This window comes from Oryzias latipes, chromosome 12 (genome assembly GCF_053564925.1).
Source record: "Oryzias latipes strain Hd-rR chromosome 12, Olatipes_Hd-rR_3.1".
Classification (NCBI taxonomy): Eukaryota; Metazoa; Chordata; class Actinopteri; order Beloniformes; family Adrianichthyidae; genus Oryzias; species Oryzias latipes.
Genome location: NC_136248.1, coordinates 26,477,540 through 26,501,585, shown reverse-complemented (window position 1 = coordinate 26,501,585; position 24,046 = coordinate 26,477,540). Strand labels below are relative to the sequence as shown.

Here is a 24,046-nt window from a genome sequence, read left to right as displayed (position 1 = left end):
AAGAATGAATGAATACATGGACTCCATGTGAGAGAGAGAGAGAGACAGAGAGAGAGAGAGGGCGAGCCAAGGCCTTTCATATGAAAATCCATGCAAAATAAACAAAAAAAAACCATCCAGGCAAACTGCAGTTGCAGGCATATTTATTTAAAAGCCCTCCAGGCGCGTTTCCTTTGGAAAAAGAGAAAAAGTGTTTATCACAATCTGAGAACTAGGACTGGGCGATAAAACGGTGATTAAATATGTTGCGATATAATTTTTCCACGATAAAAGAATGAGTCTATCATGATAGACTTTTATTTGTCTATCATGATAGACTATTTGTGACGCACCACATCACAAATAGCCCGCTTTTAGTGAAAAAAGCGATCCAAACCGAGAAAATGACAAGCATAAAGTATTAAAAACTGGTTGATTATTTCTTTCTTTTGTAAGTGACCATGGTAGAAGCGGGTTAATGGCCTTCGAATTGTGCATTATCAGAATCAACGCACTTCGCGGAAGCAACCATTCTCTGCTTCGCGTCGGACGGTTCAGACTTTCACGGCGAGCATTAATTTCTGATAATGCACACTTCGTCAGCCGTTAACCCTTACTTAATCCACACCCACCAGCCAATCAGAATCGGGCATTCACTTGGACCATGGTTTAAAACAAGATTGATTCATAGGACAATAATAAAAAAACAGTATTTTCTAAATAATGACAGAATTGAATCCACTGTGCTTTGTAGCTACTGTGACCTGTCAGATGTTGTGCTGAATCCTTCCGCCCACTTCCCTCGTGAGAGAGCTGCAGCTTTAATGTTGACAACATATAGTGACAATAATCCAAAACATTATACTGTTTTCAGCTGTTTCTTGTTATAACTTACTATAAAATGTACCTGGAAGTAGGAAATATCTAATAGATATTATAGACTATACAGTTAGATGACAAAAAAGACGTGTTTATACCGTTTATAAACTACTTTTATCCAATGTAATTTTCTCAAAAAAAAAAAATGAAGGTAGAAGGTGTTTCTTTGTAAAATAGTGTTATAATTTAGCTGGGAAAAATAAATTTAGACGGTGGATTTTTTTAATCTAGCGGCTAAGTTGGCCGGTGACTCAAAAATCAAATTTGGCCCCTGTGTGGAGGTGCTTCGGTTATTTAAAATCTGACAAAAAACAGAGTAGGGTGCACTGCAAGTTGTGCAGACGGCTTGTTTCTGCTAAAACTGGAAATACCACCAACCTTTTCTTATCACCCGAACCAAACAAGTTCAATCTCAGACTAAAATAAATGACGATTCTCCAGCAAAAACAACAAAGGTCTCAAACCTGCACAACAGCAACAGTCTAAATTACAATACATTCTAAGAATTTGCTTGTAGTTCCTGGCTTATTTAACTTTACCATTTTTTTGTAGAATAAATGTTTTGTTTTTAAATGGAACTGATCAAGCAGTTTAGCATTCTGGTTTATTTATTATCTCTTTTGAAAGTTGAAGCTTATGCTTTAATCATGTTCCTGTTAAGCTTAAAGATGACTAATATTTCAGACAGAAATATTTAAATCTAAACAGTCTGCTGATGATTACACAGTTCTCTTATGAGCAGTGTTTAAATTTGACAAATATGGCTAGGTTTATATTGTGATATATATCGTTATGGTCTGATATAAAAACTCTATGTCACCCATCCGTACTGGAAACAGCTCCAACTTTTAGCTGCTTTAAAACACTCAAACACCTTTCTCCTTCTAGACTCATGATGAAAACACAGCAAAATTCAAGTCATGCAAGCATGCTCTTTGCTTGCTTGCATTTCACTTTTACTGCAAATAAAATGCATTTTTTGTTTGGTCACTCGTCATATAAAAATGGTAAAGGATGGAGCCTGTTTGTGACCTACAATCCCTTGAATTGAAGGCCTTTCCTTAATAAAATGGCAAAAATGTTTGCAAATGCAGCACTTTCAAGGTAATCCATTCCTATTTTACATTCATCAGTAATGGAAATCCAAAAAGAAGTGGAGACAAACTCGAGAGAAAGGAACAGAGTTGCTTAAAAATATGCTATAACAATCTACTGCTTCAGTTGCAATGACCTTCAGGGACTAAATGAATAATCGTTATTATGTCTGGCCGTTCTGGGTTGCCTTCAAAAAAGCTGCTGCCTTGGAGTTTTCACTTTAAAACAGTCTGGAAGACTTGATTTACGGTAAATAATGATTAAAACCTTCAACACTGGCAACATCTCCAGTGTTAAAGGGTTAAACTATATAAAGAATAAAGAAAATATGTTATAAAACAAAAGCAGCACAAATAGCATAGCTTTAAATGTAAATGTCCCAGGTCATTCATGTCTTTTTTTTCCAGCATTTTTTTTTTTAATTTTTCACTGTCAAGCACAAAAATGAAAAGTCTCACCTTCTAAAGAGTATCATCAATTCTGCAAGAAGGTTACTTTGATGTGACAATACAGCGCAGTGCTATTAAGGATAGGATCTATGAGAGTATTCTTAATAAGGCAATCTTTTTAAACTTCTGCATCTTTTGGTAAAAATATTTGGCCAAAAGACCCGTTTTAACAACTGTCCTCTCATTACCTGACCCTTTGCATTACAAATAGTAAGTGGTACTTTTCGAGTACTCACTCAGAAAAGGTTCTAACTGTGTTGAACCAGATCTCAAATGTGACTGAGTGACATAAACACCACATAGAAAGGACTCAGCTGGGATTTGAACCAGGGACTTTTTGCTATGAGGCAACAGTGTAACCTAAGTTGTGATTAGAAGAGTCCAGTTTAAGTACAGCAGGTATTTTGGCAGTAATAGCCAACTGCAGTCCTGTAGAACATTTGCTTACAGTTACACTTTATACTATTAAGCATTAGATGTTTGTTAAATAATCAAAAATAAATCATTTCTAGTTCAAAACAGCTCATCGTAAGGAACACATTTAGTAAAAGAAATGTAGTAAAATGTAAAATAGTAAAGCTTAAATTGTTAGTACAAACCATAAATAATGATATTTCTATTACTAAAGCACCAATACTAACTCAGAATACAAATATTACTATTAGTAAACACTAATATTAACTTAAAATACTAATATTACTATAACAAATGAACTAATACTAACTTAGAGTACAAATATTAGTGTTACTAAAATACTACTACTAACTTAAATTGCTATTCCTACAATACTTACTTAAAATACTATTATTAAAAAATACTAACACGTTATTAAAATACTAATATTAGTATTACCATTACTAATATGCCTACTATTAAAATACTAGTACTAACTTAAAATACTAGTAATACTATTACTAAACTACTTATGCAAACTCAAAATACTACTATAATCATTGTTAAAATATTATTACCAAATTTAAATACTACTAATACTATTACTAAAATAACAATATTAACTTAAAATACTAAAATTACTAATATGCTAATACTTACTTAAAATACTAAGATTACTATTATTCTAAAAATAATAATAACACTAACTTACTTAAAATACTAATATTAAAATAATATTTTTTAAATGCAAATTTTAAAATCTCAAAGTACAAAGCAGTACTGTTCATTCACAGTAAGGACATTTGTTATTGTCACCACTCTTTTCATTTGGGAGACATTTGTTTTCTCACATTTTACTTGGAAATTGGATGGTTTCAGATAAGGCGCTTTAAGAGGAAGAGTGGAGAGGCTTCAGTCAGCAACTAAATCATCCAGCTGTACAACAGCTGCAATCTGCAGTTACAGCTCAGAGCCTCAGTCCAGAGCACCGCTGACCTCCAACCTCAGGGTCATTCTTTTCACTCATCCGTCCACTCCAATGACTCTCCTGCCTGAGGAATGCCGCTCCAGCAGTCGGCCCAGAGCTCCCGCTCCGAATTCCCATTAATCCCTCTTCCCCAAGCCCACTTCCTTCCCCACAGCTGCTGGTCGGCCCGGCTCGCGCTAATAATAGCACAACAATGCCCGCCCCACGCCCAGACGCACTGCTCCTCACTATCACTTTGTAAAAAAAAAAAAGAAAAAAAAAACACTAACATCTGAAACTCTGGGGGGTTTTCTTGGTGAAAAACTCCCAAACTTTGCTGCAGATTGACACAAGCTCAGAAAAGTAACGTCATTAAATAAAAAGTGGTAAGATTGCAAAAAAAAAAAGAACACCCCGACTGACTGACATTTCACTGAAAGAGAACAACTTTTTAAGTGCTTGACATTCAGCCCTCTGTGTGTGGGTAATCGACTTGAGCATGTAAACACATGTTAGCGGTGGAATGATGACGAGGGTGCACACTTCAGTGAGCTAATATCTACAACGGCACTATAATCAAGCTGGGAAAAGAAGAAAAAAACGGGGACTCCACACGGTCAAAGCAGTTGAACAACACCTCAAAGACTGATCCAAAAGAGTCCAAACGAGACTACTACTTCAGCCCGGAGGAGGTGCATGAATGTCTGTCAGGGAGTCCAAGCCGGCACATGTTTTTTTACTCTGTTGTCCCACTTGGAGAAGCGGAGGATCACATGTCGCAGCTCTTTGTGTCTCTGAGACAAACACTTCTTCAGCAGCACTTTTATCCTCACCGCTTACACTTTGTGACTTTCCCTGACAGATCAGAGTGATAATTTTATTTTTCCCCTCCACAAGAAACTCTTCCCTGCACACCTCCTCCTTTCCCCTCCCGCCTCCCTCCGCCATTCTCTGCAAGAAAGGAATCCCACAGAAGACCTCACAAGAGCTGGAACTCTTCTCTTTCCCCTTGAGGAATGAAAAGACAGGGAAGAGGGTGGAAAAAAAATCGGCTCACCTCAGATGAGGTCCCTCCGGTGACGAGAACACTGAAGCAAAATCATCTCCGACCCACAGAGAACAGCAACAAGTGGTTACTCCAAACAATGTTCTCCTCCCCTCTCACACTCTTGCTTCCTTGCTGGTTTTGTTGTGTGTGTGTGTGTGTGTGTGTGTCTGTGTGTGTTCTCCTCTGGGCGGCAGGGGCTGCAGTGTGCTAGTGTTTGTGTGGTGTGTGCATGTGTTAGGGAGTGGGGCTGGTCCTTATGGACTCCTGTAGGGGTATTGACTCTTAACAGGACGCAGATCCTCCCCCCCTTCTCAGAATCATAGAGGGTTAAAATAAAAAAAAACCTAAAAACCCTCATTCACACAAATAGAGGGCAGGAGAGAGCTCTCTTTGTCTTGCTTTCCCTCACTTCCCGTCTCTGTCTTCAAACATCTCCCTGCTCTCCAAACCCCCTCGCATAGGGCCAATGTGTGCATGCTCATGTACAGGGAATGCCGTCGCGCATCAGCGGCTGGAGCTTGGGAGGAGGAAGAGGAGGAGGAGGAGGAGGGGTTTAGACCTCAGAAAGGCTGAATTCCTATACCTCCCATTTGGCCAATCAGAGACGTTGCTGCGGCTGACCAAAAACCACTGGGTCAGGCCGGGCCTCACGACCAAACGCCAGCTTTAAAGCATTAGCTGAAGTTTGCTAGGTATGTTGCTACCCTCCACAGGGATGTAGATCATCATCGTGGTTTTAAACCTCGAATCCAACACGCCTCCAGGAAGAAACCAAAACAAAGTGCTGCAAAAGTTCCAAAAATAATCCATAAACAGACAAAAATAGTCCTTTATCCCACCAAAAGCCCAGATTTAGAACAAAACTATCCAGGTAGTGCATGAGATAGAACAGGTCAAGCCTCTTTTGACATGTTTGTTTTCTCAACTCCCACCCCGGTCCCCCCACTCTGCCCACAGAGGAACGCTCTCATGTTTCTGCTCCAGTAAGACATTTGTCAAGGCGTTTGTCTATAGGAGCGACAGCCCCCCCTCTCATCCCTCCCTTTGTTTTCACACCAGCTAACTTGAGGCTGCTTTTCTCTTTACTGTCACTCATCTGACCACCTTAAGCTCCCCCGTGATGATCTCACTGCAGAGCCCTTTGGCTTTGACAGCTAATGGCTCAGAACCGAAACTAACACAAAAAAAGAAGTGAATATCGGAAAAGGTGACCATGGAAACTTTAGAGAGTTTATAGGTAACACAGTAGTGTTTTAATCAATGTGTTGTGATGCTAATCCATCCGCATAACAACCCTTTTTTGGGATTACATTCAATTTCATTGTCATTACACATGTTCAGGTACAAGGTAATGAAATGCTGTTTATGTCTTACCACTTAAGTGCAAAAAGTGGTAAGTGCAGGATATCAAGATATAATAAATATAAGAAAAATATACGTATAGATATGAGTTGGGCATGAATATAATATACAGGATTTTCCTACTATAAACAGTGATGTGTAGATTTACAGGCTGGCTGATTAGAAATGTAAAGGTATAAGGTATATATTTGGATTTACAGATGCATATTTGGCTAAAGTTCACGCTCTGATCTTCTTTGATCAATTGTAAAAGCGTTCCGCGGGGTTTTTTAATTCTGATTTTGCCATTTTTATGTGGGACTGTTGGTACATAGTGGAGGAGGAGGCTATCGTTTCCCATCATCCCTTTGCTTACCTGCTCTCCCGCAAATTTACAACCCATCAAAACTCCAACCTAGCATAGGGGTGCAACAAAAATGGGGAGCTATATGAAAGCTATCCAGTCATACAGCCAAAAAAAGGCCTTCACATCTCAGTTCAGTTTGGTTCGCTTTTACACTTAAGCGAAATGAATCTTCAGAAAATGTCACATATAGCTGCTCATCTGGGGGTGGTATTTTCCAAAAGACACCAAAAAATAGCAATAAAAAAGTCCCAAGAAATACTAAGACTGTCATTTAACAACAGAGCTTTTATCTTCTCATTAAGCCACATTAACCAACATGTTCCTCATTAGCACTTCTATGGATTCTAACTGTTGGGTGTTGTTTTTTTTTTCCACTTAAAAGACACTTCATTTGTGTTTCTTTCTCTGATGTTCTGCTCCGAAAAGGAGGGTCAAAGGGCATAAATGCCCTCTTTAGCTTAGTCTGGTTAGTTTAGCAATCTGCTATTGTTTTTTATAACAGATTTTTTTGTTTGGTACAATTGTAAAGCCCGTTAAGACAAATAGGCTGTATACATTAAATTGAATTGCTTAATTTACAATATTTGGTGCACTAAATAGTCTATTTCTAGGAAACAGACACCCATCTTTTTATTTGGACCCAGGTTTGTTGTTTGAGTCATCATCAAAGTTGAAGTGGGCTTTCATACACACTGTTCAAAGTGGACTATCCAAAGAAAAACAAAAAAAAAAAGATCCAAAAGCCTTGCGAGACAACAGGTGAAAAGTATGTAAAAAGAGCAGAATAAAAACTTCCAACAAAATGTATTGAATGTATGGAGAGAGTGGGCAAGCCCTGGTATGCTTTGTCGCTTCATTTATCATGTTTATTTGAAATGATTTGAAAACCTTAATATGAATTTTTTGTTGTTGTTGTTACGTAAACAAAAGAAATTTATTAGCCAAGAAGTATTTATTTATTTTTGTGTGTTAAAAATGATGGACCTGCCCTCTGCGTCTCCTGCCTTTAAGTATCATAATTATGATTGTGCTGTTTTAAAAAAAAACTTTTTATGTTTTCCAGGACATAGTTTCTGCAGAGCGGCAGGAGTTCATCAGAAATTAGCCTCTGAGTTGTGGGCGGGACTGTTGGTGGGGACTAAGCCTGCGTTTATTTCCAGTCTGGTGCTACATCAGAAAATAGGAACGGTAGTTGTAGCTCGGTTACAGGAAAGCATACATGATTATTCAGTCAGTTGGCCCCTTTGCATGGAACATTTAAGGCGTTTTAAACATATATGACAAAAAATATATATGTAGTGTACTTGTACAAAACTTCAATGAGAATAACAGAACAGAAAACCTTATTGATTCCTGGGATATGAAAGGTCGGCTCAGGGGAATAAGAGATGTACAAAGAGCTTTTCAAATGGACTAAGAAACGCAGATGTTACTGCTCAAGGGGACTTAAGAGAATAATAGAGGGGAGAAAAGAGATGGGAAAAAAAAAGTGTGTACTGCCAGCAGGCAGTAAGCAAAGACAAGCCTTTCTTATCTGGATCTACATTCAGACTCAATAATGAAGACGTCTAGTTTCATTTTTCTCAGGTTTTACGTAACAAGCAATGTTCAGGTCCAACTTTGTGCTGACAGGAAAGGCCTGTGCTCGCATGAAACCCGAGTCTGAGAAAAACGATCACATAAAACAGTCGGCTTCAATCACTTCAAACCCGAGTGTCCCTGTGCCGATTCATCTCGTCCTTTCATGGGCAGATGAAGCAAAAAGAGAAGGCTCGGCCGGATGCATCAGACGTGGAATGCAAACATCTGCCGTTTCAGAGACAAAGGCTCTTGTGTGCGGCACGTGGGTCAGGCTGCTGCCATGCCGACCATGCCGGCAAGTGCGTTTCGTGTGAAGTTTTCTGGGGGAAATCAACTCCTAAAAAAGCTTTTAACTGGGGCTTCCTGAAAGGGGAGTCTAACATGTGTACCACTCAACGCCCTGAGCTCAGTTTTTATCTAACTGTCATCACAATTCATTCGGGTCTTTTTTTTTTCGTGCATGTTTTTCAACTTTTCACAGTCAACCACAGAACAAATTAAAAACCCATGAGTCTCATCTTGTAGAAGAGTACTGTCATCAGTGTTGCAATGTGGCAGATTTTGCACTGAGGGTTACTTTGATGTGAACCTACAGCACAGTGTTATGCAGGAAAAGATTTCTGAGAGCTTTCTTAAAGACTCACTCTGATGAAAATTGTGTTTTTACCATGTCTGTGTGGCAATTGTCTGATGATGGAGGACATTTATAAAGAAAATTAAGTCTAAAGTTGCATTTCTGAAGGGGAGAGAAAGGGGGTGGGGTTGCTCTATGCCAGGAGTCCCACCCACAACTCAGAGACGAATTTCTAACAGACTACTGCTGCTCTGCAGAAACTATGTTTTTAAAAAACCACACAGGTTGTGGTAAAATTGGCAAAATTATAATTAAAGGACCACAGGGAATGCTTTTACAATTTATGTAAAGATCTATTGCTACCAATTTAAATAATCTGCACTTCCTACTCTGCAGTATGAAGATTAAACCCCAGAGAAAGGAAATCCTATCACCAAAAGCCTGTAAAAATACGGGCTGTGACACTGACTTTTTAAACATTTTTTCTGTTTCTTTTATTAAACAACATGCAAAAAAATTATTTGGTTTGAAAAGTCTTTCTAAAAAAGAAAAATGTTTGATCTGATTGACTTTTAACTTAACTTTGGGCTCATCAAAGTTCAAACGTTTGGGAAAAATAACAGCTAAATTCACTGAAAGCACTTTTTTTTTTACACAAGAAAAGAGTGAAACAAGTCACTTCCTTAAAAAGTTCCTCCAAACTTTTTTTCCATACGCTCCCACAACTATGCAAAGCTTGTAGTCGGTTTTGCTTTCACTCTTGTTTCCAGTTGCTCTCAAACCAGCCTGATATGGTTTAGGTCAGGAGATTTGTTCCTATTTTCTTCTTTTACCCTGAAGACATTCTGCCATTGATTCCAATAAGGACTTCAGTAACTTGCTGCAGCATGACCCATCGACTCACACCTACTCACATTTCGATAACATTTCTATACAGACTTTTCAAACTAAACTCTTTGTTTAGAATAATGTGCACAACAAACTAATTAAAACGTCAGATTTAAATTCAACATTGCATTTTCTGTGGATTATTGAATTTTAAGAACATCTCAGGGCTTCAATACCCTAAAAAAACAGACATCCTGAATTTTTTAGCCTTTATTAACCAATTGGTACCAAGCAACACTGATAGACCGGTGAGGATGAATACCAGCGCATACTTCTGTAATGCCAGTTTCACAGTCGGAATTTTGACGTGCTTTTGGTGGATAGGATTTCCTTTCTCTGCAGTTTAATCTTTATCTTGCAGAGTAGGAAGTGCTGCTTGTTTAAATTGGAAGCCGCCAAACCAAAAAGTTACGTCATATGAGCACTGTTCACGGTGCGGTAAGACTGAGATGGTACACTTTGAGTGAGAGTGTTGTCACTTACAAGAAACCAAAAAATAAAGTTCATTATAAAAGTTGGAAAATGTCTTGAAGGAGCTATTCAGTATAGAGCCGTGGGAGGACTACAAAGAGAAATTAGTTCCTTCTTCTTCTAGTTGGCACTTGTTTTGTGCAATGAATAAGCCATTGGTGAAAAAGCATGACACAAACTGAACGGAACAGGAGTGAACATTTTCAGTTTTCCCGGACAAGTAAAACAAATTCCACATGACTTGTTTAACCACTCAGAACACTTTCAGCAGGGCTCCAGACTGCGAGCAATTGGTCGCATTTTGCGACCAAAATTTGAGAGTGTGCGACTGAATTTTACATCCAGTCGCACATGCGCGACCAGTAAATTTGCTTCCCCCACCCTTCGTATTTTTTATACATTAAACGTGGAAGGGGCACGTCAATGATCAATGAAATAATTAATGAGACGCAAGCGCACACGGACGCAGGCAGACACACACACTCGCGCACATACTGATGAAACGCGAGCACGTACACTCTCGCGTGATGCCTGTGTGCGAGGCGGCCACTGCGTGTGAGAAGAATAGGGACAGCCACTGTGAGTGGCTAAAATGCGTGTAGGGGGAGGGGCCTAGAGATAATCGAGTGCGCGTAAACATCTGTGGGAAGGAAACGGAGAGACAAATATCAAAACCTGATATGTGCGTCTGAGCTATGAGCAAGCGAACTATTGATTCGTTCTTCCGACCTGCAGCTAGTGTACCAGTGCAAGAGTGTACAGCAGGGGTCTCAAACTCGCGGCCCGCAGGCTATTTGCGGCCCCCAAGATGATATTTTGCGGTCCCCGCCTTAATATGAAGGTTTAATGTTACTGCAGCCCGCCAGTTTTAATGAATGACACTTTTTCATTGTCGTGCGCGAAGCTGACCAACCAATCACAGTGGGGTAAATGACTCTTGGGGGCGGGACAATGACCGGGCTTGAAAGCAGGAAACCTGACAGCTCCCTCCCCGGACCACATTAAGGAGTTCCTTACTTTCCTTTAGAACGTATTTATTCGCTCGTGATTTTCTAAATACATGCAGTCCGTGCTGAACTTTTCTCTGGGCCGCACAGACCCGGAGGAAGGTTTAGGTTTTGGTTACGGTTACGGCGGCGCATAAAACGGTCCTGCGCGGTTGTTACGGCAGCACACCGTCCCGCGGGAGTCGGGTCAGCTGAGGAGAATAAATGTCCCACACCTACATGCGTGACAGCTAACGGGGCTCGAACTTTAAACACGTGCGAGCAACAACAACATTAGTTTTAGACACACTGAAAATATGTGGGGAAAATGCAACGATAGACGTGTTTGAGATGAACCAGCGGCTCGCCTAGATCGTTGGGGAGACCGGGGGGGGGGGGGGGGGGGGGGGGGGGCTGTGAGATGAAAGCGAATCTGCAGCAAGACTGAAGGAGGACAGGAAAATGGAATTGTCCTTAACATTCAATTTAGTTTTAATATTCTTCTCCCCCTTAGTATGATCTGTGTTATTATATATTTTATGATTATTTTATTGTTTTGTGATGTATGTAGCCTTTTTTTAATGAATTGGTATTTTAAATTATTTTAATTAATCACTCCACTACAAAAACCATCAGGACACATGTCCCATAATGCATTGTTTTGTAGTCTGTAGGGCAGCTTTCAGTCAGTTCAGTTTCCAGCTGTGTCCGGGTAGGTTTGCCCCTTGCCCCACCCCTTTCTCGATTGACAGTTGATGTTGGAGCAAAAACAAAAATATATGTCACACACCAGGTGATCTGTGCAGCGTTGAGTTCACCTGGGTGATCTCAAACACGCTTATTGTGCATCTTGGCTGCACCTATTTGGTGTCACAAAGATAAATTTGTACTGTCATGACAGTGATGCTTTTGTTTTGTTGCATCTTCAAAAGTGCAGAATAAAATGTGACACTGAATTTGAAACAGCACATTGTAATTTCTGCATCTATTATTAAAGTATTTATTAGTAATACAGTGGAAATTAGTAAATTTGGTTAGAATGTTGATTTACGGTATGCGCCCCTAAATTTTCTGGTTGCACCCCTAAAATTTTCAGTTAGGGGCCACTGTGCTCCTAGTGAAAAAAGTTAGTCTGGAGCCCTGTTCAGGGATTTTCTTGCCAGTATTGGCACTGTCAGAACACTTGAATTACAACAGATTTGTGACCGCCTAACCCAAACAAACACTAGAAAAGTATTAAAAAAAAAACAATAAATATAATCCATTTTCTTGTGGTTCATAAACTGCATTTACTGCAATTCAATTAGAATAAAAACGTTTTTAGTATGCATGTTCTGGCTGACCTTTACCGTTACCTTTTACATCACAGAGTCAATATTTTTCCTCTCTTGTTCTTCTGCACTTTCTCAGCCTTTCAGGCGCTCTCGGCCCAGAGTGGTTCCGACACATTTGCAGAAGATTTACAAGGACGTGAAAATCACATTCCCTACAGAAATTTGGTGCAAGAACGTAACAGCCTCTGTGTTTGGCTGAGTTTCTTTCCACTGGACTCCGTTCAATTTACAAGTTGTTTGGATGTGTAACATTGACATCACTTGCAGCACAGCCATATGCAATTCTATACTAATAATCAGTAGCCACCCATACTGTTTTTGTCGTTTGTATTTGTCTCTGTTTACACACTCCTGGTGAGTGTTTCTCTGTGTCTTCCAGCCTCCACGGAGATGCTCTGTTGACTGACAGGCTGACATCAGGAAGGCTTCCTAACAAATGGGGTCAAATGGACTCAAGCCATTGATGCTGTTGGCCACAAGTCAAGTCTTTAGGCTTACAGCTTTAGAAGGTTATTTAAACACCTTTACCTGACTAGTCTAGGTGCTAAATCTCTTAAGTGTAACTCGCAGCACATAATATCTTCCCACCAAGCGTTTTTGTTTATTTTTTTTGTGCTTCCCCAATTCAAGGGCCTATTTCATGCAAAATCAACTTTTTGAGTCTTTAAGTTTATCATAATGTTCAATCATCACAAAAAAACAACCTGGATGCAGGTAAATGCCCACACAAACGACACTGTCTAATTTCCTAATTTCTAACAGTCAGGCTGCAAGCAAGGAGCACACACTTGTCACGTGAACAGCACTGATAAGGAGGTGGAAAAAGAAAAAAAAATCTGTACAACGCGCCTGCATCTCACCTACTTCACACTTGCTTACCCATACGTGTTGTATAAGAAAAAATGTGAATGAACATATTTTGCTCTATATGCTCACAGGGTGGTCTTGATCTTGCTGTTTTGTTCGTGCATTCTGCCTGCCCATGACATATTTGCCCATTCCCCCCCACATCAGCCCATATCCACTCGTAAGGGCAGTTGTGACTGAGACTCAAACTTCACTTCATCTCTGCTCCACTTTGGATTTACAAAAACGTTGTTTGCATCTGTCGTTTCCCATTTCTATTCATCCATTTGCAAATGGCGAACAGCTCATGCTTTCCTCTTGTGTAGCTGTCAGTCTGCAACATTAATTATTTTTTTCCCACAATCTATATTAGGAAACATGCACAGCTTTCCCCAAAGATTCAAATATAAACACTGACCCAAAATCTTATCAACTGCAACCATCTGAAGTGTGCTGAAGGCTTTGTGTCAATGCTTATAGAGAAAAGACACAACTTGATCTTTTTTTTAAGAACCAGAAAATGAAAAAAAAAAAAAAAAAAAAAAAAGCCCCTGTAAAGACAACAAGGGCTTCATATTTTAACTATTTTTATATGGGATAAAAATTTTTTTTTCAATTTTTTCTATTTCCTATGCAGATTCTACTGGCTAACGCTAAAGGAAAAGAAAAACATTGAATCCTACAAGATTCTAAGTATGAAAAGCATCTATAAAATTTAAAAAAAGATTAGCTTAAGTGTATGTGATTTATTAAATTTCTGAGATCTGTCAAAATAAAAATTAAAATAATAAACAACACCCAGGAAGTGATGACCAACCATTAAACCTGTTCCTTTTGTCTATCCCAAAAAAAACAATAAACGTCCTACTGCAACTCTAAAATAGTAAAAAATTATACAATTTTTTAAATCTAAAATACTGTTGTACTTCCTGATAACTAGGATCTTCAACTACATGTGTGAACATATCTGGATCTTATTCTTCAACTGCTCCAATGTTGTTTGGGGTTCCACAGGGCTCTATTTTAGGACCGCTTTTAAAAGACAGAGTTTTATTTTATGGCTATGTCGATGATAGTTAGATATATTTTCCAATTAAGACAGGTCATTAAGACAGATCTTTGTGTCTATAAGTCATTAAAGACTGAAGCTTTTTAAGGTTTAAAAAATGGTAAAAATTGAAGTGATGATGCTCGGTCCAACTACTTCCTGTGACCTCTTCAAAGTGGAGTTGGGTCCTTAGGCTCCACATCTAAAACAGTCTGTTTTAAAACTGACATCGAATTTAAACATGCCTATCAAATCAGCTCAGCAATAAAATCCAGCTTCTTTTATTTGAGGCAGTTGGTGAAGGTGAAAACATTTTTTACCAAAAAAACACTTTGAGACAGTAATCCATGCTTTCATTACATCTCACATGGGTTACTGTAATCCTTTACACTTTGGAGCTGGCTGGTCCTCCTTCTCACGTCTCCAGCCGGTCCAGAATACTGCCTCAGGTTCTGGTTCCGTAAGAAGGACCACACCATCCCCATCCTGGCTATCCTTCACTGACTGCCTGTGAATTTTAGAATTCATTTTTAGATTCATCTATGTGTTTTTAAATCTTTAAATAATTGTGCACCACATTCGGCAGTCATCCTCACCGTCTTCAGGCTTTTGACACGGCATGAGATTCTGCTCTGCTGGTGCTTTTTATTTTTTATTTTTTTTAGTTGCCCTTGTTTTTATCAGTGTTCTTGATTTACCATGGTATCTTTTTATAATTTTTTTAACTTTTTATCTGTTTTTAATTTTTGTAGATTTACTGTATGGCTCCTTGTTTGACTTTGGTCATGTTAAGGCGCCATCTAAATAAATAAACTAAAACTTCTATGAGAGTTGCATTCAAATCAGCAATAGTAGAAGTTTCAAACTACAGTCTCTGACCATATGAAAGAGCCTGTAGAGTATAAGGAGCCAGAAGGACCCTCCATGTCACACAGAACAGCAATATGTCTTTTTTATTGAGATATGAATACAGAAAAACACACACATGTTCAACACAGGTTTTTGCCACACAGAAGTTTATAGATGGAAACAGCACAGACTATAAACATCATATTTTCATCAGCCCCTAAACCCTGTAAATAACTTTAATCTGCTTTGGCAGCAACTTCACAAAGTGAAAAATGTCTCCAGCAGACGAGAATAAATGAACCATGAGGTCTGCTGAAATACTAGATTATAACTCTTAAGCAGACAATCCACATCCCAAATCGACACGCATTATTGGAGCCAGGTCAGGCAGAGTTTTAGCACATGACAACACGAGCAACAATAGATCTTCTATGAAGAGCTGTGAGATGTTTTTTTTTTCTTTCTGATACAGCCTTGCAGCATTCTTACCCATAAGGCCACAGTTTCATCTGGATATTATTTGTGGATTTTAGAAGCGTAGATCTTCTTCAAAAGGAGAACTAAGAGGAAGCCTCTTAGAAAGTGCTTTAAGGAATCTCAGCTGGCTTAATCCCCCTTGAGGAGAAAAGTTGAAACTCCCTTGGTTTTGTCCTCCTGTACTTACTAAAGCAAGCGCTCAACCTTTCTCATCTAGGACAAAAACATGCAGACCTATTTACATGTCAATGAAGGCCACAGTTAAGGACCGTCTCTTTTTGTCCATCCTCTAAAATCTCTGATCTCTCTTAGACACAACAGCAAATGGAATCCTTTTTATTTGATGCAATTTATATTATTTTGATGCTTAAAAAGTCACGTTTGTTTCTAGCATGTCTTGTCCCAACAGAGCTGTACCACAACTACCAAACCACTCCTGTCCAACACTTACCAGTCAATCATCTTAACTTTAAAGAAAAACAAAGCTGGGCTCCTGGATTCCTGGCTCTGTAAAACTAATTTTTTGGGGCCTGAAATTGGACTAAAATGACTGGAAATGTTCATGAGAAACTAAGTGGCACATAAACCAACCAGAACATAAAACAATTAACCTTAATAATACCCAGTGTTTCATTGTAAATTATGTTTTAAGGTGGTCAAATCAGGATCAGATTAGCATGAATGAAACTTCAGATTGCAAATTCAATTTCTTTTTTTTATGTAATGACACAGGCTGCGCCAAAAAAAATGATGGGACTGAAAGCGAAGAAACACAAATAAGAAACGGCTACTGTTAAGTTTAAATTTTTTTTTTCTTTTTTTAAATTTTCAATATGTATTTTTCCACAAATCTTTTTCAACAGCGTTTTAAACTTGACAGAACACACTGTAAACTTAAAGGAATTACTGAAAATGTGAACAAATTAAAATGGAATTTGAAAAAATAATGAGATTTTTTTGCTTTTGTCCCTCTCTGCTTTCAGTCATCAACTAGCAGTTTCAATACAGAATGTTTCTTTTTGGTCCTGAGCCTAATTTTACATGTGGGTTGGGTGTGAGGCCATTAGTTACCGGGACATATGACACCGGGTGACAGAGGCTCTGATGACATAATTTCCAGTCTAAAACCGCGTCTGTTCTTGCTGCAGCCTGTGTTATTAAGCTTGTTATTTATTTATTAAATTTACAATGTCTGTTTTTTTTTAAATTCACAGTCTGGTTTTCCATTCACTTTGAGTTGATTCGGATTTAACCCCATACATGTTTTTAAACCTCACATATCTAAATTCACTTAGATTGAGACGCTAGTTTACTGTACCTTTTAGATAAAAACATCTTTCAGGTGTATCCAAATTGGACTAATCGTGTACAGCTCAAGTCTTAGCAGATCATCATCCTACTTGATCTACCTTCTATTGATTACTTAAATGATGTGGATTTTGTAAGAAGCATCAAGGCAGGGGTGTTCCCAAGAGGCCTGTGCAGTCACTGTGCCATTATGCTTGAAGAGCTGTCTAAAGCTCAGTTCTCAAGGCTCAGATGTGTGACCCACCCAATGTGATTCTCAAAAAAACCTGAATGGAATACTCTGCAGCTATATGACATAAGAGATATGACACGAAAAGCTGCGTGTGCACATTACGAGACAGACCATAGATATAAGCATCACATGTATTTAAAGACCCACTCCGATCATTGATTTATTTTCAAAAACATTGCCACAGGTCTTTCAATTATGAAAACCAAAAAACCTAAGTCGTTTTCTAGGACATAGTTTCTGCAGAGCAGCAGTAATATATTAGTATAGGTAAAAAATCTGCCTCTGAGTTTTGGGAGGGACCGTTAACACGGAGCAACCCCAGGAGCAACCCCACCCCTCTTCCCATCACCCACAACAGAGAGCCACCAGTTGAAGCGCTCTCCAGCTAGCTCACAGCCCCTCACACCCCAAATTAACATTACTAGTGCAGCAATAATGGCAAGCGTGATTGAAGCTATCCAGCTGTACAGTTTTGAGCCAGATGTAAGGTCGGATGAGGAAAACAAAGAAGTACATGGATCTAATCGTCTACCAGTGGGTGCATCAAAATGGAACGGAGCGTGTAGCAAGTGCCCAAGCACATTTTTTTATGAAACAAATAAGGTCTTTTTCAAATGCCATTTATTTTGTCTGCTTCTGATTCACCACGATTTGAATAAACAAGTCCTCAGAAATGCACATTTAGGCTCAATTCTCTAATTATATGTTATCTAAGACTGCTTGATTTCTATGCAAAATGTTTCTATTGGTTACATCCACATTTCTATATATTGGTAAATTTGGCTACAAAAAATGAATTACAAAATATAGGAAGAAGTCAATAGGAACTGGAACGTAACCAATTAAAGATCTGATTTTTTGGAGTGTCAATGATCCCATTTTATATCATCTTAGGCACAGAAGATCACATAGAGAAGTTGTAGCGTACAAATAATAACAAGAAGTGCTGCATCCATAAGGATGTGAGTAAAACATTATATTTAAAATGCAGGCTGGCGTTAGCCGTTAAAACAAAATACTCATAATACAGTGGGTGATACGGACACCAACACGGATATGAAAAAGTGGGATTTGTGTCTATTTTTGCTTTTTATAGTGAACTTTCTGAGTTGGATTTACAGGTGTGTAATGCCAGGCTAGTAAAGGTAAAGGAAGTAGATCAATGTTATTGAGTCTTTTATCTAATCTGAAGCTTTTATTTACTTCAAGATGCAGAGCCAAATTGCACAACTTTTGTGTTTAACTCCAGTTTCCACTGCCCATTCTTCATTACAGTCGTGGCAGACAGCCCAGTGCATACGCTGTAGAGATCAGACGCTGCTAAAAAGAAACTATGGCCTCTTGAAAATATGCTCCTTGTTTCATTCTCTTAACCACACTCTTCACCAGGAGCACAAGCGTTTTACCACACTGACTGAAACTTTTCTGTCTCTTTTTTCAATTTACCAGCCTGTGCTCTAAGTAGCGGAGGAAGAGTGGCAGCTAAAAAGAGGAGAAGGAATAAATACTCGCCAACACTAGAGTCTAGATCACTCTGGAATTCTATGTGTACATAACTCCCATTCTGTTTCTCCCCGTCTCTATCCCTCTGTATCCTACTTTCATTTCTTTGCCCTGCTTTGAATCTCCCAAATAAAAACACCCACATACTGTACCCAACAGCCTACAAATACACAAATTCACACAGCCGCCAAATGATTGTGCTCCATTTGAGGAGGAATCACACACCCACGGCTCTTGCATATGCTGATTATTATGCTCAGATTCAAAGATGAGAGCTTCAGGAGCAGAATCCTGAAAATGGTTAGAAAAAAATAATAGACAAGCAGAAACAACACAACATACAAAAGGTTATACTGTCAAACCTTAAAAACTATTAAGACACTTTTACAAAATGTTCCTAAATTTCTGGGTATTTAACAGGCGGTTCATTTTATCATGTCGTCATGTAACTGCCTTCACCTTTAACCCTGCACCAACAGTTCAGACTGAAGTCTTATTCATAGCTGACCACAGAGGCCCAAGTCAGTCAAAAAAACCATAAAAGCTAGCTAACAGGAAAACCATGTGACTTCACGAGCGCACTCTTCAACTTTTCCATTTTATCACTTTTATCTTTTCTCATCCTCCCCTCCGCCTAAAACCTTACTCACCCTGCTGCGCCTCTTGCCCGGTATTGGTGACGGGGTCCATGTTAAGTTCACAGCCTGATGAGAGCCCAAATCAACACATCCATGTCCTGAATGAGGAACATATAAATCCAAATGGCACTAGCCTTGCCGCTGCCGCTCCGCAGCTCTCTCCAGTCAGTATCGCTGGCTCGGGCCTGGTCCCTGCAGCCTGCCAACTCAGCTCAGGCTTCTACCACTGTGTTACATCTGTCTGACTGAGCCCCTCTCTGGAGAGCTGGGAGTGAGAATATAACAGCCCAGAGTGGGAGGGAGGAGACAGAGGGGCAGTTTCCAAATGGAATGAGACAGATGTAAATGGAAGGGCTTGTGGCTGCATGGAGGGTTTCTCCTTTGGATAATGTGAAGCTTTCCCATATTTTGTGTCATAGAAAAGATATAAAGCATATGTCACACAAGATCACACCTTGAAAAAAGAAGGTTAAAAAGTTGCATGAAAGGACAAGACACTGTTGTTTTAGGAGATCCACAACAAGTTTTTAAGCTCTCACTTGTTTTAATCTGTGGAAGGCTAAGGCTCATACCAGGAATGGATAACTCTGAAGGTACCTAGCAGAAAGCAGACCCTTTCAATGAAAAGTCTATGTAAAGTCTATGTCAACCTGTATATCGGGGTTCTGCATTCAAAACCGTCGCTAGGCAAGTTTTTAAGTCTGGTGGCAGGCTTTATTTACAGATGGTGCGCTGAATGTTCAACAGTTGTGTTGGGTTGTGTTTTCTTTTTTTAGGGCTGTTTTAGAGCAAAGGGACCAGGACAACTGATTTGTGTAAAGAAAAGAATGAATGGGGCCATGTATTGTCAGATTTTGAGGGAACACCTCCTTCCATCAGCAAGGGCATTGAAGATGAAACATGGCTGTGTCTTTCAGCATGACAACGATCCCAATCACACTGCCCAGGTAACGAAGGAGTGGCTTCGTAAGAAGCGTTTCAAGGTCCAGGAGTGGCCTAGCCAGTCTCCTGATCTCAACCCCATAGAAAATCTTTATAGAGAGTTGAAATACTGTGTTACCCAGGACAGCCCCAAAACATCACTGCTCTAGAGGAGATCTGTATGTAGGAACGGGCCAAAATACAGCAAGAGTTTGCAAAACCCAAGACTTATGTTTGACTGCTGTCATTGCCAACAAAGGGTTTATAACAAAGTATTAAGTTGAACATTTGTAGTTGACCAAATACTTATTTTCCACCATAATTTATAAATAAATTCTTTAAAAATCAGACAATGTGATTTTCTGCAACTTTATTTCCTTTTGTCTCTCATAGTTGAAGAAAATTACAGGCCTCTCTCATCTTTTTAGGTGGGAGAACTTGCGCAATTGATGGTTGCATAAATATATTTTTCCCGCACTGTATTTCATTGTGTGGAAAAGTTCTAATGACTTAATCTATACTTTAAAAGCAGATCTACGTCATGGAATATGAAACTCAATGATTGAATCTGGTTTATTAGCAAAGCCTCCATGCAAGGCACCCATGATGAAGCAAATGCAGAAAATGTCTCACACAAAAGCTGACATTCTAAACACAACATTTGTTGGACAGAAATTCCTCACCGAGGCATTTGCTCTTCCCTAAAAATTTCAAAAGTTCATCTCAAGGTTGTAAATGCATTCAGTTTCACTGGAGAACCCACTGTACAGCAGCTCACGTGTCCAGCACCATAATTAAATTTGCTGACAACACAGCCGGCATCCAGCTTCTTTCACTGAGAAATGAGTCAGCATACGTGAGATATACAAAGTAACATGAGATAGAGAGACAGTCAGCGTAGTGTTCAGTAAACAACTTGAAACTGTACGCCACAAAGACCAAAGAGGTGGACTGGAGGAAAGACAACGCAAAACCAGCTTAGCTGAACACAAATGAGGTAAGTCTGGAATGGCCCTAGTCAGCTGATTGGAATGCAGTTGTCTGAAAAAGCAGAAAAGACCTTCCATTTCTCAAGAGTCCTAAAGGTACACAACACAAGGAGAAAGCCACTGGTGACCTTCATAAACATCAACTGATAGTCAGATAATATGCTCATCTCAGTAGAAGGCGAAAGTGCAGAGGAAAGGGTTGAGAAAGCATCTAAAAACATTACTTTCATTTTCTCCCTTGGGAAGAGTTTTTAACCTTAAACTACTGCAGCAGTGAAGCTAAGACCATCGAGGACTCCACATAGTAAGGTCACTACGTCTGTGAACCTTTACCCTAAAGCAACTGCTACACGTTCAAGAAGCACTGACAGATTCAGACAGTGTAGTTTTCAAGAAACGTACACAAACATGTCTGCATTAGCATGAGGTCTTTAAGTGCTTTAATTAATTCTCAACTCACTCCGATCATCTTGCGATCTATCTTAAAAGTGTTCCCAGTGGTCTTTTGATTATGATTATGCCATTTGTATCCAATATGCCAAAACGTTAGAACATCCTATCTGCAGAGCAGCTGCAGTTCATTAGAAATTCACCTCTGTGTTGTAGGCAGGACTGTTGCCACACCCTCATTTCCCATCATTCATCTGCTTACATGCTCTCCAGCTAGCTTACAGCCCCTCACACGCCTCAACAGAACATTACTGGCACAACAAAAATAAAAAGAGGGAGCAACATATCTCTTTTCCCAGTTTTTTCACAATTTAAGTACTTAAATATCTTACTACAACTTCAAGTATGTTTTATTAACATTTAATAAACAGTACAATAGTATTACTCTGGTACTAATCTACTATATTATCTAATTTTCTTGTTTACATAAACTGAAAGCTCTTTGTTTTCTTTTTAAATGAGAGGTCTTGTGAAATCCGTGCCCTCACTATATTATAAAACGTATCTAAGCTTTTGCCTCAAAAGGACCTTGATCAATTTGAACCCTTTATTTGTCATGGAAGCCAATTTTATGTTCAGTTTATGAAGTACTCAAGATTGAAAAGAAGAAGGAATAAACCATTTATTGAAGTGGCCCATGTATTAGTTTTATTCCTAAGGTTTGGCACAAACCAGTAAATTGAAAGTATTTCTATTGACTGACTATGAAGAAAGTAAGACAGAAAACCTTCGCTATAAAGAAATAAATAAAAGAGTGCAGGATTCATCTTATGTAATTTGTTTTCTTGGTTTAACCTATAATATGTTGAAGCCCTTTGCATTGTGTGATAATACACTGTGTCTCATACCACTTGTTAAATGACAGACTGGATGTAGTCATTAAAGCTGTCGCCTCCAAGCAAACATGTCCTGGTTTAGTTCCTCACCGCGTTTTTATGTTTTTTTTCGTCCATCCGCGGGTTTTCTGCAGAGATCCTGGCTTTCTCCCCCAAGTCTAAAAACATGTCCATCTGGAGAGTGTGAATTGGCCTAAGGCAGTGTTTCTCCAACTCAGTCCTCGGGGCCCACCGTCCACCATGCTTTCTACATTTCCTTGCTCAAACTCACCTGATTTGTGTGACTGGCATTATCAGGCCTCTGCAGAACACCAGGATAAGTGGAATCTGCTGTATTTTCTGTAGCAAACATGCAGGATGCTGGGCCCGAGAGCCCAGTTTGGGAGACACTGCCCTTAGGAGTGAGTCTGACTGTGTGTAGTTGTTTGTCTGTATGCTACCATGTGGTGGACGAATAACCATGTACAGGTTTGGCAGTTTATCACAATGCCTGGAGATGCCTGGAAAGACTTCTGCAGGTCCACTGAACGTGATTAGAAATAAACAGGTAAATTAAAAATATAGTAGTGCAAACCTGATGTGGAATAGGTCAAACTTCATTTATAAGAAACAAAAAAAAAAGTGTTTTTATGGTACTCAAGCTGAGATACTGGGAAAAAATCCACTGTATAACGTCAAAAGATAAGCACACTTGCTGGAGTGTTCCGATATACACCTGATAGTACCGAAGCCTGAATATTACATAACAGATAAGAAAGCATTTTTTTTTAGATGCTTCTGTTTTGTACGACGGAGATTTAGGGTCACAAAAAAAAATGTAAAATTACGAAATTTTATCTCCGGCCGATCCAGGCATCCAAGAGCCTCACCGTTAGACAAAGATCCAGGATCGACCGCCTTCCCGTGCACCGGACCCCCACCACAGAAACGGAGACGGAGGTCAGGACCCATGAGCCCCCCGGCCGAGGAATAGGAGGAACAGAGAACACGCAGAGCCGGAGCCCCGGCCCCGGCAGGGACCCGCCCCACCCCAAAGCGCACCGGGCCTGTACCAAATGCCCCAACCGCTTGAGACCTACGCCGGCGCCCAGACGAGAGTTCCAAGCCCCCACCCGCCCCCAACCCCAGAGGAAGGCTGGCACAGCCCATGGTCAGCCCACACTGCGCACCCGTCCAACCTGCCCACCAGCCCCACCAAGGTCAAGAGGGGGGAAGCAGCGGAAACCGACCCTCCGAGTGGGAAGGCGGACGCAGGCGCCCAGCAGGGGCCCCAGACAGGGCCAGGGGATGGTGAGCCTGAGGACCAGGCTCTAGTTGCTGTGAGCAACGATGGAAAAGATTGGGGTGTCCCGGTATGCACAAGAGAGGGGCCCCACCCGGCCCCCAGGGGATGCCGCCCAGCCCGCTCAGATGTTGTATACTCCCTCCCTGCACGGAAAAAGAGCAGCATGATCAGGGGCGCAGGAGCCCCCACAGCGTCACCAAGTCCCCGGCAGCAGACGCCGGCCCATCCTACTCAGCGAGGGGAGGAGGGGACAGGGAGCAACGTGAGCATCCCCCTCTCGTTGTGTGTGTATGTTATATTTGCCGTTTAAAT

General features: G+C 39.9%; 2 protein-coding genes across 4 annotated transcripts in view; both read right to left on the bottom strand.

The window, feature by feature from the left end:
* dab2ipb (DAB2 interacting protein b) overlaps window positions 1–19,502 on the bottom strand; it is a 166,997-nt gene extending 147,495 nt beyond the window's left edge. Inside the window, exon 1 of one of the 3 annotated variants that reach the window (XM_078955471.1) lies at window positions 19,266–19,502. In XM_078955471.1, coding sequence (XP_078811597.1) covers window positions 19,266–19,305 — 40 coding nt within the window. In that variant the 5' untranslated portion in view covers window positions 19,306–19,502. Of the gene's footprint in view, window positions 1–4,819; window positions 5,276–19,265 lie in introns of those variants that run through there. The other 2 variants (XM_023960457.2, XM_023960456.2) reach the window with 2 other exon arrangements.
* LOC110016037 (ras/Rap GTPase-activating protein SynGAP) overlaps window positions 14,617–24,046 on the bottom strand; it is a 29,642-nt gene continuing 20,212 nt past the window's right edge. The window contains exon 4 of the mRNA XM_020707547.3: window positions 14,617–14,754. Within this exon, the coding sequence (XP_020563206.1) occupies window positions 14,744–14,754 (11 nt within the window). The 3' untranslated portion in view covers window positions 14,617–14,743. The remainder of the gene's footprint in view (window positions 14,755–24,046) is intronic.